The 13,801-nt window shown below is 33.8% G+C and overlaps 2 protein-coding genes across 2 annotated transcripts; one reads left to right on the forward strand and one right to left on the reverse strand.

The window, feature by feature from the left end:
- Positions 1–2,986: 2,986 nt before the first annotated feature.
- Positions 2,987–7,377, reverse strand: LOC100811397 (beta-glucuronosyltransferase GlcAT14A). Its single transcript, XM_006588988.4, has 4 exons — positions 6,667–7,377; positions 5,616–5,691; positions 5,384–5,499; positions 2,987–3,782 (listed from the first exon to the last, which is right to left on the reverse strand). The coding sequence occupies exons 1-4, from the start codon at positions 7,253–7,255 to the stop codon at positions 3,271–3,273; spliced, it is 1,293 nt and encodes a 430-aa protein (XP_006589051.1). The 5' UTR covers positions 7,256–7,377; the 3' UTR covers positions 2,987–3,270.
- A 1,326-nt stretch (positions 7,378–8,703) lies between these two features.
- On the forward strand, positions 8,704–12,888 carry LOC100785586 (uncharacterized). The gene is made up of 3 exons (XM_003535915.5): positions 8,704–9,011; positions 10,418–11,121; positions 11,708–12,888. The coding sequence occupies exons 1-3, from the start codon at positions 8,974–8,976 to the stop codon at positions 12,691–12,693; spliced, it is 1,728 nt and encodes a 575-aa protein (XP_003535963.2). The 5' UTR covers positions 8,704–8,973; the 3' UTR covers positions 12,694–12,888.
- The last annotated feature ends 913 nt before the right edge of the window (positions 12,889–13,801 follow it).

Raw genomic sequence — 13,801 nt, forward strand, 5'->3', positions numbered from 1 at the left:
TTGTTATAAATTATTTTTGCAAATTATTTTTTAAAGTGATTATTGTGACTTATGCTTGTAACGATAAAAAATGATGAAAATATATTATAAAATTATATTTTACCCATAAAAAAAAATGAAATTACTAACATTACCGTCCAAAATTGGTAACTATTTTCATCCAAATGACCAAAATCTATCATAATTATTTTTGTGATTCACATTTTGTTCCAAAAGAAGATACTGACGTTTAGGTCCAAATAAAATTATTGACAATTTCCTCCAAGAAAAAAATTACTGACAATTTGGTCCATCAAAATTTTACTGACATTTACGTCCAAAAAAGATTTCTTACTAACATTTTCATCCAATCTAGTCAGCATGGTCACCTTGACAATCAATTTTGTGACAAATTTGTCCCTCTGTGTCACGTAGATAACTTTTTTAACTGTAACGGACGAAAGTTGATGACAAGATATTTTTGTCGCACTTTTAACACTTTCGATGACTAAATTTTACATTTATATCTTTCAAGGACACATTTGTCAGTGAATTATACTTTCAAGGACAAAAGTGGGTATTTACCCTTCATTTAACAATCCTTAAGGGATATTTACCCCTCATCACATAAAGCACTAACCTCAACAAAAGCCTCCAAACAATCCTTAAGGCCTCCAACTTTTCACCAATACAATACAAAGTTCCCAAACTGTAGAACCCTCCAAAGATTAAGCAAAGTTAGTGTCATCTTGAGCTTGAAATTGAAAAGGATAAAGCCTATAATTGATCAACTTTTGTGTTTCCTAAATAACTTAACTTCAACTCAATTTCAACCATGATAGTTGTTTTACCATAATTTTTTAAATTATATAAAATACCCTAGTTAATGATTTATTATATAATGGATTACAAAATACTCAAACTGCAGAACCCTACAAAGATTAAACAAAGTTAGTATTATCTTGAGCTTGAATTTTTGAAAATGATCAAGTCTATGATTTATTAACTTCTTCATTATATTTATAACTTACTCCAACTCAATTAGAATACATTGCGTTTGGTTTGGTGTTTTAGGTTATGTTTGACAAAACTAGTTGAAAATTGAAAAACTAACTTATTAAATTATAAATGCTTGGTAAAATTAACTGTTGAAATAGATAAAAATTGTAAAATGATAAAAAAAATAGAATTATGATTTATTTAAAAAGAGTAATTAAGAGATTTGATAAATAATATATTAAAGGATATAAATAGAAGAAAATATAAAAAGTTAGAAGCTATCGTTTTAAAAAATGTTATTCGAAGAACCCTTTAAAAAATATTAGAAGCTATTAAAAAAATTAATTTACCGAACAATCAATTAAATTTTTCAATTAATAAAAAAAGTTAGAAACTAACTCAAATACTTTGTTTACCATAACCTTGGCAGTGATTTGTACTGAAAATTCATGGGGAATGAGGACCAAAACATCAGCTTTATGATTATCAGATGAAAAAAAAGGAGATGCAGGGAAAATTTAAGCCAAGAAAAGAGAAACAGAGGAAATGGTTCAACTATATTTTAGATAATTTATCGGAGTGTTGAATCCTGGTATTTGTTTTTTGCAATTACAATCAACAACGCTTCGATCTTCCTCGTGTGTGTCTCACAAAGATTAGAATCAAGAAGAGATTGGAAATTTTTGGGTAGAGAAATGGTATGGATACTCTCTCTGACTTTTAGACACTCTGAAGTATTAGTTTTGGGAACAAGCATTATGGTCCCTTCCTCACGTGTCCTCTTTCTTTCTTTTCTTTTTTCTTTTTATTTTTTCTTATCGTTTTAATGTAAAAAAATTAACAGATAATAAAAAAAATCCAACTCATCTCTTATTTATCTAATTAGCTTCTGTCACATCATTTAACATTTAGACAGTGTCACATGTTGGTTAATGTAACCAAACTTAATGGTCAACATCCTCAAAATGATTAAAATCGTGATTTTAAAAAAATAAATTAAAATCGTGGATTTGTTTAAATTATAAGTTTGGCCTATTATTGAAGCTGAAGCTCATGCAAATTGAAGAGTATGATCGAAAGGAAGACAAATATTGCTTTCTACACCGAGTACAATTGTTAGTACATCCAGCAAAATTACTAAATTCTATTTTTAAGTTGATACTTTAAATTCGTATAAGACTTACGAATTCATCAATTATATTAAAAAATGTTATAAAACTAAAATTTCCAATGTATATTTAATACACTGTGAATTTAAATAATTAATTTTGTGACGATTCATTTTGATCTAATAATTAATTTGTATACATATATAAATTGTAAATAAAAATAATAGGTTTCATAAAAATTTATATATATAAACAAATTAATTGTCACAAAATTTATTATCTAAATTTATATGTACATTAAATATATATTAAAAATTTTAGTATTACATATATTTACATTAATTATTTTCTAACACAATTGACCTATTAATTAAGTTGGTTAAAACGTCAGACTAATAACGCGAAAATCACAAATTCAATTCTTGCATGCACATGTAACTTGGAACCGTACCCGTTGTCGTGTTGCATTTTGTGTTATTTACATTCCATGTTAACTATATCTTCTCCGCCTTGAGTGCCTGGATCTTATTCAGAAGACATAAAAAGGCTTGAGATTACATGAGGCATACAATTAACCATTCAAAAATATTTATCCCCAACTCAAGCGTATCGTTTATTTAGTTAGAGTGATCAATAAGGATGAAATGAGTAAAAGTAACACGAATATGTGTTGTACTCATCAGTTTTAACAATTTCATCACTTCAGATTAATCCCAATATGTTCTCATGATTTGACACCAGTAACAAAAGTGCATACCTGGGTAAAAAGAGCAAGAAGCTAACACCTTGATACTTAATTGTAACACGTACACGGGATTAGAAATAATTCCCACCTATAGTGCATTTGATCCAACTTTTAGTATTCAAGAACGAAGCAAACATCTCTGCCAACATCCAGCAATCAAATCTGAACATACATGCTATATTGATATCCATATTAAATTATAAAAATGCGAATCAGAATCGGCAAAAATTTAATTATGCTAACAGAATACATACTCATACAATACATAGCTATCTTGTATAAAGCACCACCCAAAAAAATCCATACCCCAACTATGCTACAAGATTTTCAATAGATAAGGCACAAAAACCATTTCTATAGTTGTTGCCGATCCTTCTGAGATTCTTTCAAGATGGATTTCTATTCTGTTACATTGTGAGATGTTAGGCTAGAGTCAGTTCATTCATATATGCACTGGCGCGATCGGAAAGTGCCATTAGCCAGCAATTCAACAATGGCCTTCTCAAGCCGTTGGGAACCTGTACCAGGTCTCAAGATCTTGGCATCACCCCAAGTTAGACATGTGTTGTTCCCAGGCTCACCTAAGCACCATCCACCGGGAACAATTGATCTAGGACTTCGACCCAAAAGTTTTTGGTCAATGAGATCAAGCACAGGATCATCGTTCTGGAACTTTTGAGCAAAGACAGCTCCGCTGTGAATCATGTCATCAAAATCAGTGGAATTGAGTGGTCTAAGATCATTTCTATGGCTGTCATGGATAGCATATAATAAGTTTTGATTTATGACTGTCCTATTAAACTGTCGAGCGTTGCAGAGAACTGTAGGGAAATAGTTGGACAAGGATGAAGGTGTGTTTGCAAAATACATCAGCAGAATCCTTGGGAGGTTGTCTTCTCCCAAGATGCAGAACTCCATGAAACTGCGGCTTAAGATAGAAAAAGATGAACCTGCACAAGAAAAGAGCAAGATTTACCCAACTCTTTTTATTGATAGAAAATGAAATATTATATGGTGAAAACTGAGAATAGAGGCAAGTACAATTAGATCATGATAAAATTCTTTCAAAATATATATTATAAAAACATATACAGAAAGTAACATGCAGAAACACTCAGGAATTCAACAAGGCAGCCAAAGTCTGTGTAGATGTCCAAAAAGGAAACTTCATTAAAGTAAAATCATGAGCAAATTACCTATAAGAAGGTAAAAACAAAATCTATACCCTTCAATGTATGATAGGTACTTTGTGTGACCATAGAATGCCTATAAAATGTATGATTCATTGTTAGTGTAAAAATTTTGTTGTGTTTTCGCTACTGAATCAACAGCTGAAGATTTATGATAATTGGTGATGCTATATAATCAACAATTTAATAACACTGAAAATGCCGGAAGTAGCTCAATTTCCCAAGCAACTGACCAAACACACCAATTTACATGACCAAAATAGCAATGTGGAAGTTCCCTTTTAGCCAATCACTTGATGGCTTGCAAGGATATGCTATAGTACTCTATCTCATTGTATCAACACACCACAAAACCTGTGGTCTGTTGCCCCAGTTTTAAAAGAATCAATTTAATTAACTTCCTGTTCATGAGCAATCCCCACAAGATCAATACTCCCGAATTTTTTTCCCCACAAAGAATGCTTCTACAGGTAATTCTTGAGGTTTTTTTTTCCCCTCTACCCTCCAAAACAATAAAACAAAATTTAAAGTACACTGATCTGGTTGGTAACTTTGTCTGACATTCCACGACCTAGCATAGAATTCACATTTTCACCTTGATCAAAAGTGGTTTGGTAACTACAAGTATCCTCTAAAACTTCTAAAGGGAAGAACAGGAGGGGCAAGGCAAATACTTTTGACAACATACATTGTCAACTATTCACCTAAAGGTGCTAATTAAAATTCCGAATATCTCACCCAGCAACTAGACAACGAATATTTCATCTCAGATAACATTATTTTTTTCATTACTATGTTTCCAACTGTGGAGGGCGAGCCCTGGTGCAGCGGTAAAGTTGTGCCTTGGTGACTTGTTGGTCATGGGTTCGAATCCAGAAACAGCCTCTTTGCATAAGCAAGGGTAAAGCTGCGTACAACATCCCTCCCCCATACCTTCGCATAGCGAAGAGCCTCTGGGCAATGGGGTACGAAGTTTTTTATGTTTCCAACAGTGGATTTCTTCTGTAAGCTGAACACAGGATTTATCTCTCATTTATCCATGACATACTGGAACAGTAAGGAACATATGAATGAAGTCCCATGATTCCATCAAGAAAGATTTTCCTTAAAACAAAATAAAAATCAAACATATCAAATGAAAGGTTTTCTTTTAATGTTAGACTGAGAGGACAAATATTAATCATTAGATCTTGATCTTATGTTTTTTTTTTTTCAATGAATGTCAATCATCCATCACAATATTATCATCACCAATACACTTATTTTCCACTCATGCACTTGTTGACACTCTCTAAATAAACAAAACGAAAATCCAAAAATATGCAGAGACTCAAATACATAACAATAAAAGCCATCCATACCTGTAAAAACACGGTAAGCACTAGGGAGTTCTCTCTTCTGTGTAGCATAAAACATTTCAGTCCCTTCAGAGAGATACAGGCCAGGATCAACAATAATAGGTTTCAATTTCTTCGCTCTACAGCATCAAAATACATGGAAAACAAGTATCATCCTTACAGTCCATATTATAATCCCCTATGCAAAACAAATAATAACAACAAAAGAAGAAAACACACAAAAACACTAACTTACTCTTTCCATCCAATATAACTTGAATGATTCACAAAGTTCATATCCTTAGGCAGAAACGACAATATGTGGAGAAGATCTGACACACCCACAAAAGATTCATCATCAAAACACCAAAACACGTGATTATAAGCAAAATACTCACATCACATAAAGAGAGAAAAACATCGTTTCAGCACCTGAAAGAAAAAAATTACTACTTTCATTGCTGAAAAATGAAGATGTTGGTCATTATAGTCCATTATTTCAACATCAATTTAGACCCTAAAAATTGAAAAGGTCGATCCACATTTTCATCTTTCCAAGATTAAAACAGAGATTTCCATCTTTCAAAGACTACTACTACTGACTTTGAATCTTTCAGTACCTAAAAGTAACATATTCATGTAACATAAAGGGAGCAAAACATCATTTTCAGTACTTAAAAGATTTAGAACGTAATTGCTATGTACTATCAATGTAAAAGTCAAGCAATAAAAAATCATCATTGATATAACTTTTAAAATAGTTATAATAATACTCAACAAATTTGTCATATAGGTACCATATATGGCAGCTTATGATTGAGTTGACAGTCTAAAAACCATTTACATTATCAATGCAAACACTATTTACGGGAAGAGTTCATGTTAGTCACATTAGTCCAAAAAGATGAAAATCACCATTTTCATCACTAATTACTATATTCATCCCTCAAAAAAAGGATCAACATATTCCTTCATTTCAACATCAATTTACTCCCTACAAAAAACTAACATTTTCATCTTTCAAGACTACTACCAGCTTCAAATCTTTCAGAGACCAAAAGGGTAAGCATTTCACTCCCCAAACCATAAGAAAACTCGATCAACATAGTCCTTCATTTCAGCATCAATTTTAGTCCCTAAAAAACAACTAAATCCATCCACATTTCTCATCTTTTCAAAACTATTACTACCAGCTTCAAATCTTTCAGGGATCAAAAAGGTATGCGTTTCATATTTCCACTCCTCGAACCAAAAAATTGAAAATTCATTCATGAGAACCATAGCGTGCAAATATGTATATAATATACCATCTTGCGTAACAAGAGGGTAAGCATCGGCAGCGAGGCTGACGAACCAGTCCCAGTTCTGCGAGAGGCGGAGCAGAATGGCGGCAGCGTGGAGGCGGAGCGAGACAGGGGAGGAGCCTTTGTGGTAGGCGAAGTCGGGCCTCCCGACAACGTGAACATTCTGGGCGGCCTTGAAGACGGGGTCGGACTGGACGGAGAGGGCGAGGTGGTCGCGATCGGCGTGGGGGGCGGAGGGGTCGAGGTGGAGGAGGTAGAGGTTGAGGGGGTGGTAGGTGGCGCGGAGCAGGCGGAGGATCCGGGGAGAGTCGCCGTGGGAGCCGGAGATGAGGTAGGCGAGGGAGGGAGGGGAGGGGGTGGAGGGTTTGTGGGTGTGGAAGATGGGGTGGAGGAAGGGGTCCGGGCCGGAGTGGGGAGAAGGGGAGGTGAAGGAGAGGGAGAGGATGAGGGTGAGGGAGAGGAGGGAGAGGAAGAGGAAGGAGTAGAGGAGGAGGGTGGGTTTGGGCTTTGGATCTCTGAGGTTGAGGAAGGTGGAGAGTGAGGGCCAGTGCAGCTGGGACTGGGAGGGTGCTGGTGCTGTGCTGTTCTGCATTTTTGGGTGTGAAGGATGTGATGATGGATGGTGGTTTGCTTCAGCTGTGCTTTTTGCGCTGCTTCTTTACTTCCTTCCTCCCATCTACTCTTTCACTCGATATGTTAGAGAATCTACCACCAACACTTTAATCAATTATTAATCTTTATTCCAAACCTCATTAATGGAATTTAATGATATTTCTATTTTTTAATGACTTTTTCTAAGTGGGTTTTGGATAAGTGTTTATACAATTAATTTTAAATGAAATTAAATTTTATTAAAATTAATTTTAAAGTAATATAATTTATATTTTGAAGGTTTTATTATAAAATTAAACTATAAGTAAAATTTGATTTGTTACCTAAAATTGTTTTAACCTACCATCAATCATGAATTCAAAATCAATTATAAATTCCTTTTCAAGTAAAATTAAACATATGCTAATATATTTAAAATTAATTCTAAATCCATAATAAATTTCCTAATATCAAACCTAATACATACCAACAAAAAATTTGTGGTAAAAATGCATTTTTAGAATATGTTATATATAAAAAAATATATAAAAAGTAAAGTAATTAAATTCTATCTATTTATTTACTTTAATTATATGTAATGAATACTATTTATATGCTTCATGATAATTAATTATTAATTATTATCTTTCACAAAAACAATGATAATTAATTATAATTATAAAATTACGTATTTAGACTTTAAAAACTTATGTTGTTACAAGAAATACTAATAATCATTTTTCAAAGTATGTATTTAATTGATTGGGTAAAATATGTGAGTATTATGAATCCTTTCGTATAGTGTTCAATTTCTATGAATAAGAAAAAAAAATAACAATATAAGTAAGAGAAAATAACCAAATTGAAAATGACAATAACTTTATCATCTCAAATCTTAAGATGCAATTATACTTGCTAAAACAATCAAATCTATAAAATAACACTGTGCAAGTTAAAAATTGAATTTTCTCATATAATTAATATTTTTCAATTGTAAAAGTAAAAATTAAAAATTATATGATTCATCGGTTTAATCTCTAAATTCACTAAAACGAGATGCACCCATACGTATGATTAATTTATCTACTGACTCAAACCTAACAAATCAATTATATAATAAGTTTTGAGTTAACATGTCGACTTATCCATCCAAGCTAAGTTTGATAATATTATATTATGTCTTTAATGTTGTGTTTAACTTAGAGGATGAAAATAAAGATAATGAATTTTTTTTTAATTGAAGTAAAATATAAAAAATATAAGACCCAAGTGATCTCAAAGAATGTTTTTCACTATTTCCATCTTCCGAACCACCTTCAACCAAACACAACTTATATGGTTTTTGAGACGTGCAATTCTAAGAATAAATCTCAGCCCTTAATATAAAAAGATCCAACGGATCATAATTATCTTACCAAGAATAACAAAGAGCATATGAGTAACACGTGAGTAAACTAAACCCTTCTTCCTCTTTCGCATTGTGACTCGTGAAGCATTTTTTTTCTTTTTCTGTCACAGTCCTCCTCCCAATCCCCAAATCACCCCTCCTCTCGTCGAAACTCTCCGACCCCATCTCCGAATTCGCCTCCGGCATCGTACCATGTAACGCCTCGCCGGTACAGTTCAGTTTCTTTCCTCCCCTAACCCTAATCTTCGCGTTTTCTAATTTTCGCGCAGTTCTCTCTGTAACACATCCGCGATTCGCTTCTTCTTCCGTACATGGCTCAACCAGACACTCTCACTATCACTCCCACCAGGTCAAGTTTTCTCCTTTTTCATTCTTCTTCTTGTTCCCCCCCCCCTCCCCCAACTTTGGTAATTTACCATTTTGCCCTTTTGAGTTTTTTTTTTGCTCGTTTTTTAGGAATAGGTTGAATCAGACCTTAGAACATGTTATATGCAACTATGCAAGCTTAGACTACGATTATTATAGAATTAGAAGTCCCGAATGCCTCTTTATTTTAGATCACAAAATTTGTATAGCTTGCTGCGAAGTGCGAAGAGCAATGAGGGACAGATTATTTGTTGTTTTCCGTGTTTTTTTTCCAGATGCTGAACGTATTTGGGTTGTTCATGTCAATTTCTTTGTGTTCTGTGAAGATTCAACTAAAGGGTTACCATCATGTTTAGAAATTTTGGTTCTTTTATATTAAAAATGGTGTTGTTTTGAAGGCCGTGATTATTTGGATTGACTTATTTTAAAGAACATTTTTTGAGAAAAAAAAAACTTTCGTTTTAAAAAAGTGGGATAGTGCTGCTGATGTTGTTGTTGTTGAGGAAGTTATTAAGAGGAATTTCAAGGTAAATAATATCTCTGAATATTTGGTTTTAAAATGAGTCAAATGGTGTCATGTTGAGTGATCTATGCAGTATGCACTGTATGTTTGGATTTCAGTTGGGAGAACTTAAAAGTACTTTCAATCTCAAAGAAATGAATTTTCGCTTCTTCATTTTGTGCATTAGAGTTTGGAAATGTGCTTAGTATTTTCTCAACTTTTATCCAAACATAGCCGTAGTCTACTTCACCTAGTGGGATAAGGCTTTTGTTGTTTAAAAAAGTGACTACTTTTAAACATTATGGATTCTCAGACTGTCTTTGATTCTTGGAGCATCATGCTGCATAACATAGCAAGCAAGATAATCAATATGTGGTGATCGAGTGATTATTTAATGCTTGCGATACTTTTTTTTTCTCCACTGTATATCTTTCACATTATGAGCTTTTGTCATTTTATTTATTTTTCCTTGTTGGAGTTTGAAAAGCTATTCTTTCACGTTTGTTGTTTAACTCATGCGACTTGAATAGCACAAATGTTAAATCTCAGTGAGTTTATGATAAGCACTAATTGTTGGGCCATGGTCATGATATTACATATTTATCTCAATTCCTAAGTAAGTGGTGAATGAAGTCGGCAACATTTTTTCACCTGTGTACTTGGTATTTTGTGATCATCTTCACATTAGCTGGCTCACATTTGCACAATGACAGTGACTTCTGTAGTAGGATTAAGTTCTAGGGAACTCCATTTATATCATCAAATTTATTCTACAAGCACATGAATACATAAACATTTTAGTACGTGCTAATATACAGGAAAATATAAGCAATTGTGTGTTCATATGGACTCTTCAGCAGTTGACATTGTCTTCTCTGTTATTGCAGTTCTAAGGATGAAAGGGAATCCTTGAAGAATGACACTCCAATTGACAACAATGCTTGTAATAATTCTACAGATGAAAGGGAATCCTTGAAGAATGACACTCCAATTGACAACAATGCTTGTAATAATTCTACAGATGAAAGGGAATCCTTGAAGAATGACACTCCAATTGACAACAATGCTTGTAATAATTCTACAGATGAAAGGGAATCCTTGAAGAATGACACTCCAATTGACAACAATGCTTGTAATAATTCTACAGATGAAAGGGAATCCTTGAAGAATGACTCTCCAGTTGACAACAATGCTTTTAATAATTCTACGGATGAAAGGGAATCCTTGAAGAATGACACTCCAATTGACAGCAATGCTTGTAAGGATGTGACAAAGGAGAAAACCTTTGATCTTCAACCAGTGTCACCTTTTTCTTCTGGTGTAGGTTTGCCATATGCACCTGAAGGGTGGCCTAATCCTGGTGATGTATGGGGCTGGAAAGTGGCAAAAAGGATGAACAATTCTGGATATTTTACTGATAGATTCCTTACTCTTCCAAGATCTCTTGAGAAGTCTCGTCGCAAGGCAGAGTTTCGAAGCAAGGCTGATATTAGTAGATATCTTCAATCAAATTATCCTGACATGAAAATTGAAGCATTCTTTGCTTTATTTAGCTGGCAGATTCCCTCAACTCAGCAAACCCCTACAAAAGGTTAGCCAAAAACAGTTTCACAATTTTCTTTTCAACCTAGTGTTGCTATTTTCTCATTCATTTTTGCCTTGTTTTTTTTATTTTTGGTATTGTCTTGATTTGCTGTAGTTTAAATCTTTCAATTTTTTCCTGCATAAAAGTCCTTCTATTTGTCTCAGTTTTCTTAGTCATTGTTGATACTTTTCCTCCATGATTGTCATGAGCCCCTACACTGTTCAACTTTTACTGCAATGGTTTGTGATTTTTATCATTTGTTGATGGACTTGCTTCCTTCATACTTCTTGTACGAAGGTGAATAATAAGATACTAGTGATGACTTGTATTATGTATATTTCCTCTGTATTTTTTTTTAAAGTGTGGTGTGACAGTTGTCTTTCTGAATACTTTGGAAAATGATGGTGATGAGATGAATATCTTAGTTCTAGAAAGGAGCAAATCAATAATCTTTTTGGTGTGAAGTTTGTGAACTAAGTTGGGATCCTCTTGTCTGCTACGGAGTAACTTTACTTCTAACTCATCCTTCCAACTTTTGTTGTTCCTTCATTTTATGTATTTTTCTTATTGTTTGATGTATATGGCGTTTTAGCTATAGAATCACTAGAGACTGGAGAAGATGCCACAGATGAAATTGGCACCCCAAGAAAGAAGTTAAAACAAGAAACAGGAAGCCTGAGTGTCCCCACTCACAAATCTCTAGCACTATTAACTCTACCATCATCGGAGGCTGGAGAAGATGCGACAGATGAGATTGGCACCCTGGGAAAGAAGTTAAAACGAAAAACACGAAGTGTCGGTCGCCCCCCGAAGAAGTCTTTTGGACTAGTTCAGGGTCGACCCCATTTAACACCTGATCAAGTTGTGAATTTGGATGACTATCTAGATACCTTGGAGGACATGCTTGTTATGCCTGAAATTGAGACTACACCATCGGATCATCTGACTCCTCCTACCGTTTTGGATGATAATGAAATGATTGAGAGCTGCAAGAAGAAGCTTTCTTCCCTTCTTGCTATAGATTTTCCTTCTTTGGTCTCTCGTAGTGATGTTGCAGAAGTTGCAACCCTTGCAGCACATATTCGCGAAGATCCTAGTCTTAGTGTTGATCAACTGTTTAAGTTGAAGTTGGTGGAACAAGTTCCGTTAGCTGGTGAGGCTTTCGTGGAGGCTAAGGAAAACATTGAGGAGGTAAACAATTTTTTAGCTGACCTAGAGGCAAAGAAACTTAAAGTTCCTAGTCTCAAAAAAGAGTACAACGAATTAAAGGACAAAATAGGCCAGCAAGAGGCTGAAATCGACATAAGCACTCTAACTATTCGAGAAATTGATGATCAAATTCGGCAACTTAAAGCGAAACGGAACCGGATAAGTAATGGCCTTGAAACCATGAAGAAGACTAAAGCTGAGCTGACTTCTGAGCTAACAAATGTTGCCAACTCAATTTCAACCATTGGTCATGAGATTAAACATGGATTATCCCAAAAGTCAAAATTGGAGCTGAAGAAAGCAAACAATATCCGGCGTGTAGCCGAGATACAAGAAAAGTTCATCACTTTAAGAGGGTTAACATTTTAGTCAAACTCGTCTAGATGTTCTCATTTTCACAAAAACACTTTTGGATAGCTATAGCTAGCTATGCCGCCGTAAGTGATTTATAATGTTTTTATCTATGTTTCTAACTAATGGGTCTGCATCTGTGGAAGTTGTGCTATATAACATTGAGACTTAGTTACTTTGCGCGTAATTATGTTATTATTAAAATTTGCAAAATGACCTGTTTTGCAGTCACCTTTGTTTTATTTTATTTTTTATAATGCTCGTGTTTTATAATGTCTTTAATCTTGCCTCTCGGGTCAAGTATTGTTCATTTCCCTCCAGTTTTATGCATTTTCGGCATATTTGAGCAGCTTCTGTTTTTTTTTAGTAACTCGACGTACTTTTATCAATACTCAGACTCAGTTATAACATATAATATTGATTATTCTTGGTTAGTTAAAGAAAATAAGAATGATAAATGGAATATTTTTCTGTTTAGTTTTTTTTGAAAAGATATACAGTTGCGTACGAATATTGTATAATAAGTTTAAATGGAAAGAGTGCTAGAAACTTTTCTCCTAAGTTCAGGAGAGAACGAGAAAGGTCATGCATCCTTTTTTTTTCCTTCTAATGATAAGAAACAAACCCATTTTAAAGATGTATTAATTGTTAATTTATTTTTTAGTCTTCATTTTGTAAAATTCACAAATGGGACACCTACTCTTGTATATGTATATATATCATTAACCTTATGTTCCTCATCAATAAATGGACATTACATTGTGATAGGATTGAGTGTAGGAAAGTCTAAATAGAGTAATGATATAAAAATATTTCATCATTTTAAATACTCTTTTGAAAACATCTCTAATAGGTGTTCTTATACCTTAGTCTTAGATGAAAGAATTGATCTTGCTAAGATTTGTTCTTTGAGGGAGGGGCTTAATCTCCCGCATGTCAAGATTGTTCTTGTAGAACATTCAAAGAACAACACGTGAATCAATTTTTTTTCCTAATCCAACTCTCCATGGTGGTTCGTGGGAAGCAACATAAATTGAGGGAAAAAAAATAAATGGAGAAGGAGAACACAAACAAAATCAGTCCAAAAAATCAACAATAAAATTCAACAACAAAGACTGATAATAGT

Source organism: Glycine max, chromosome 10, assembly GCF_000004515.6.
Source record: "Glycine max cultivar Williams 82 chromosome 10, Glycine_max_v4.0, whole genome shotgun sequence".
Lineage (NCBI taxonomy): Eukaryota > Viridiplantae > Streptophyta > Magnoliopsida > Fabales > Fabaceae > Glycine > Glycine max.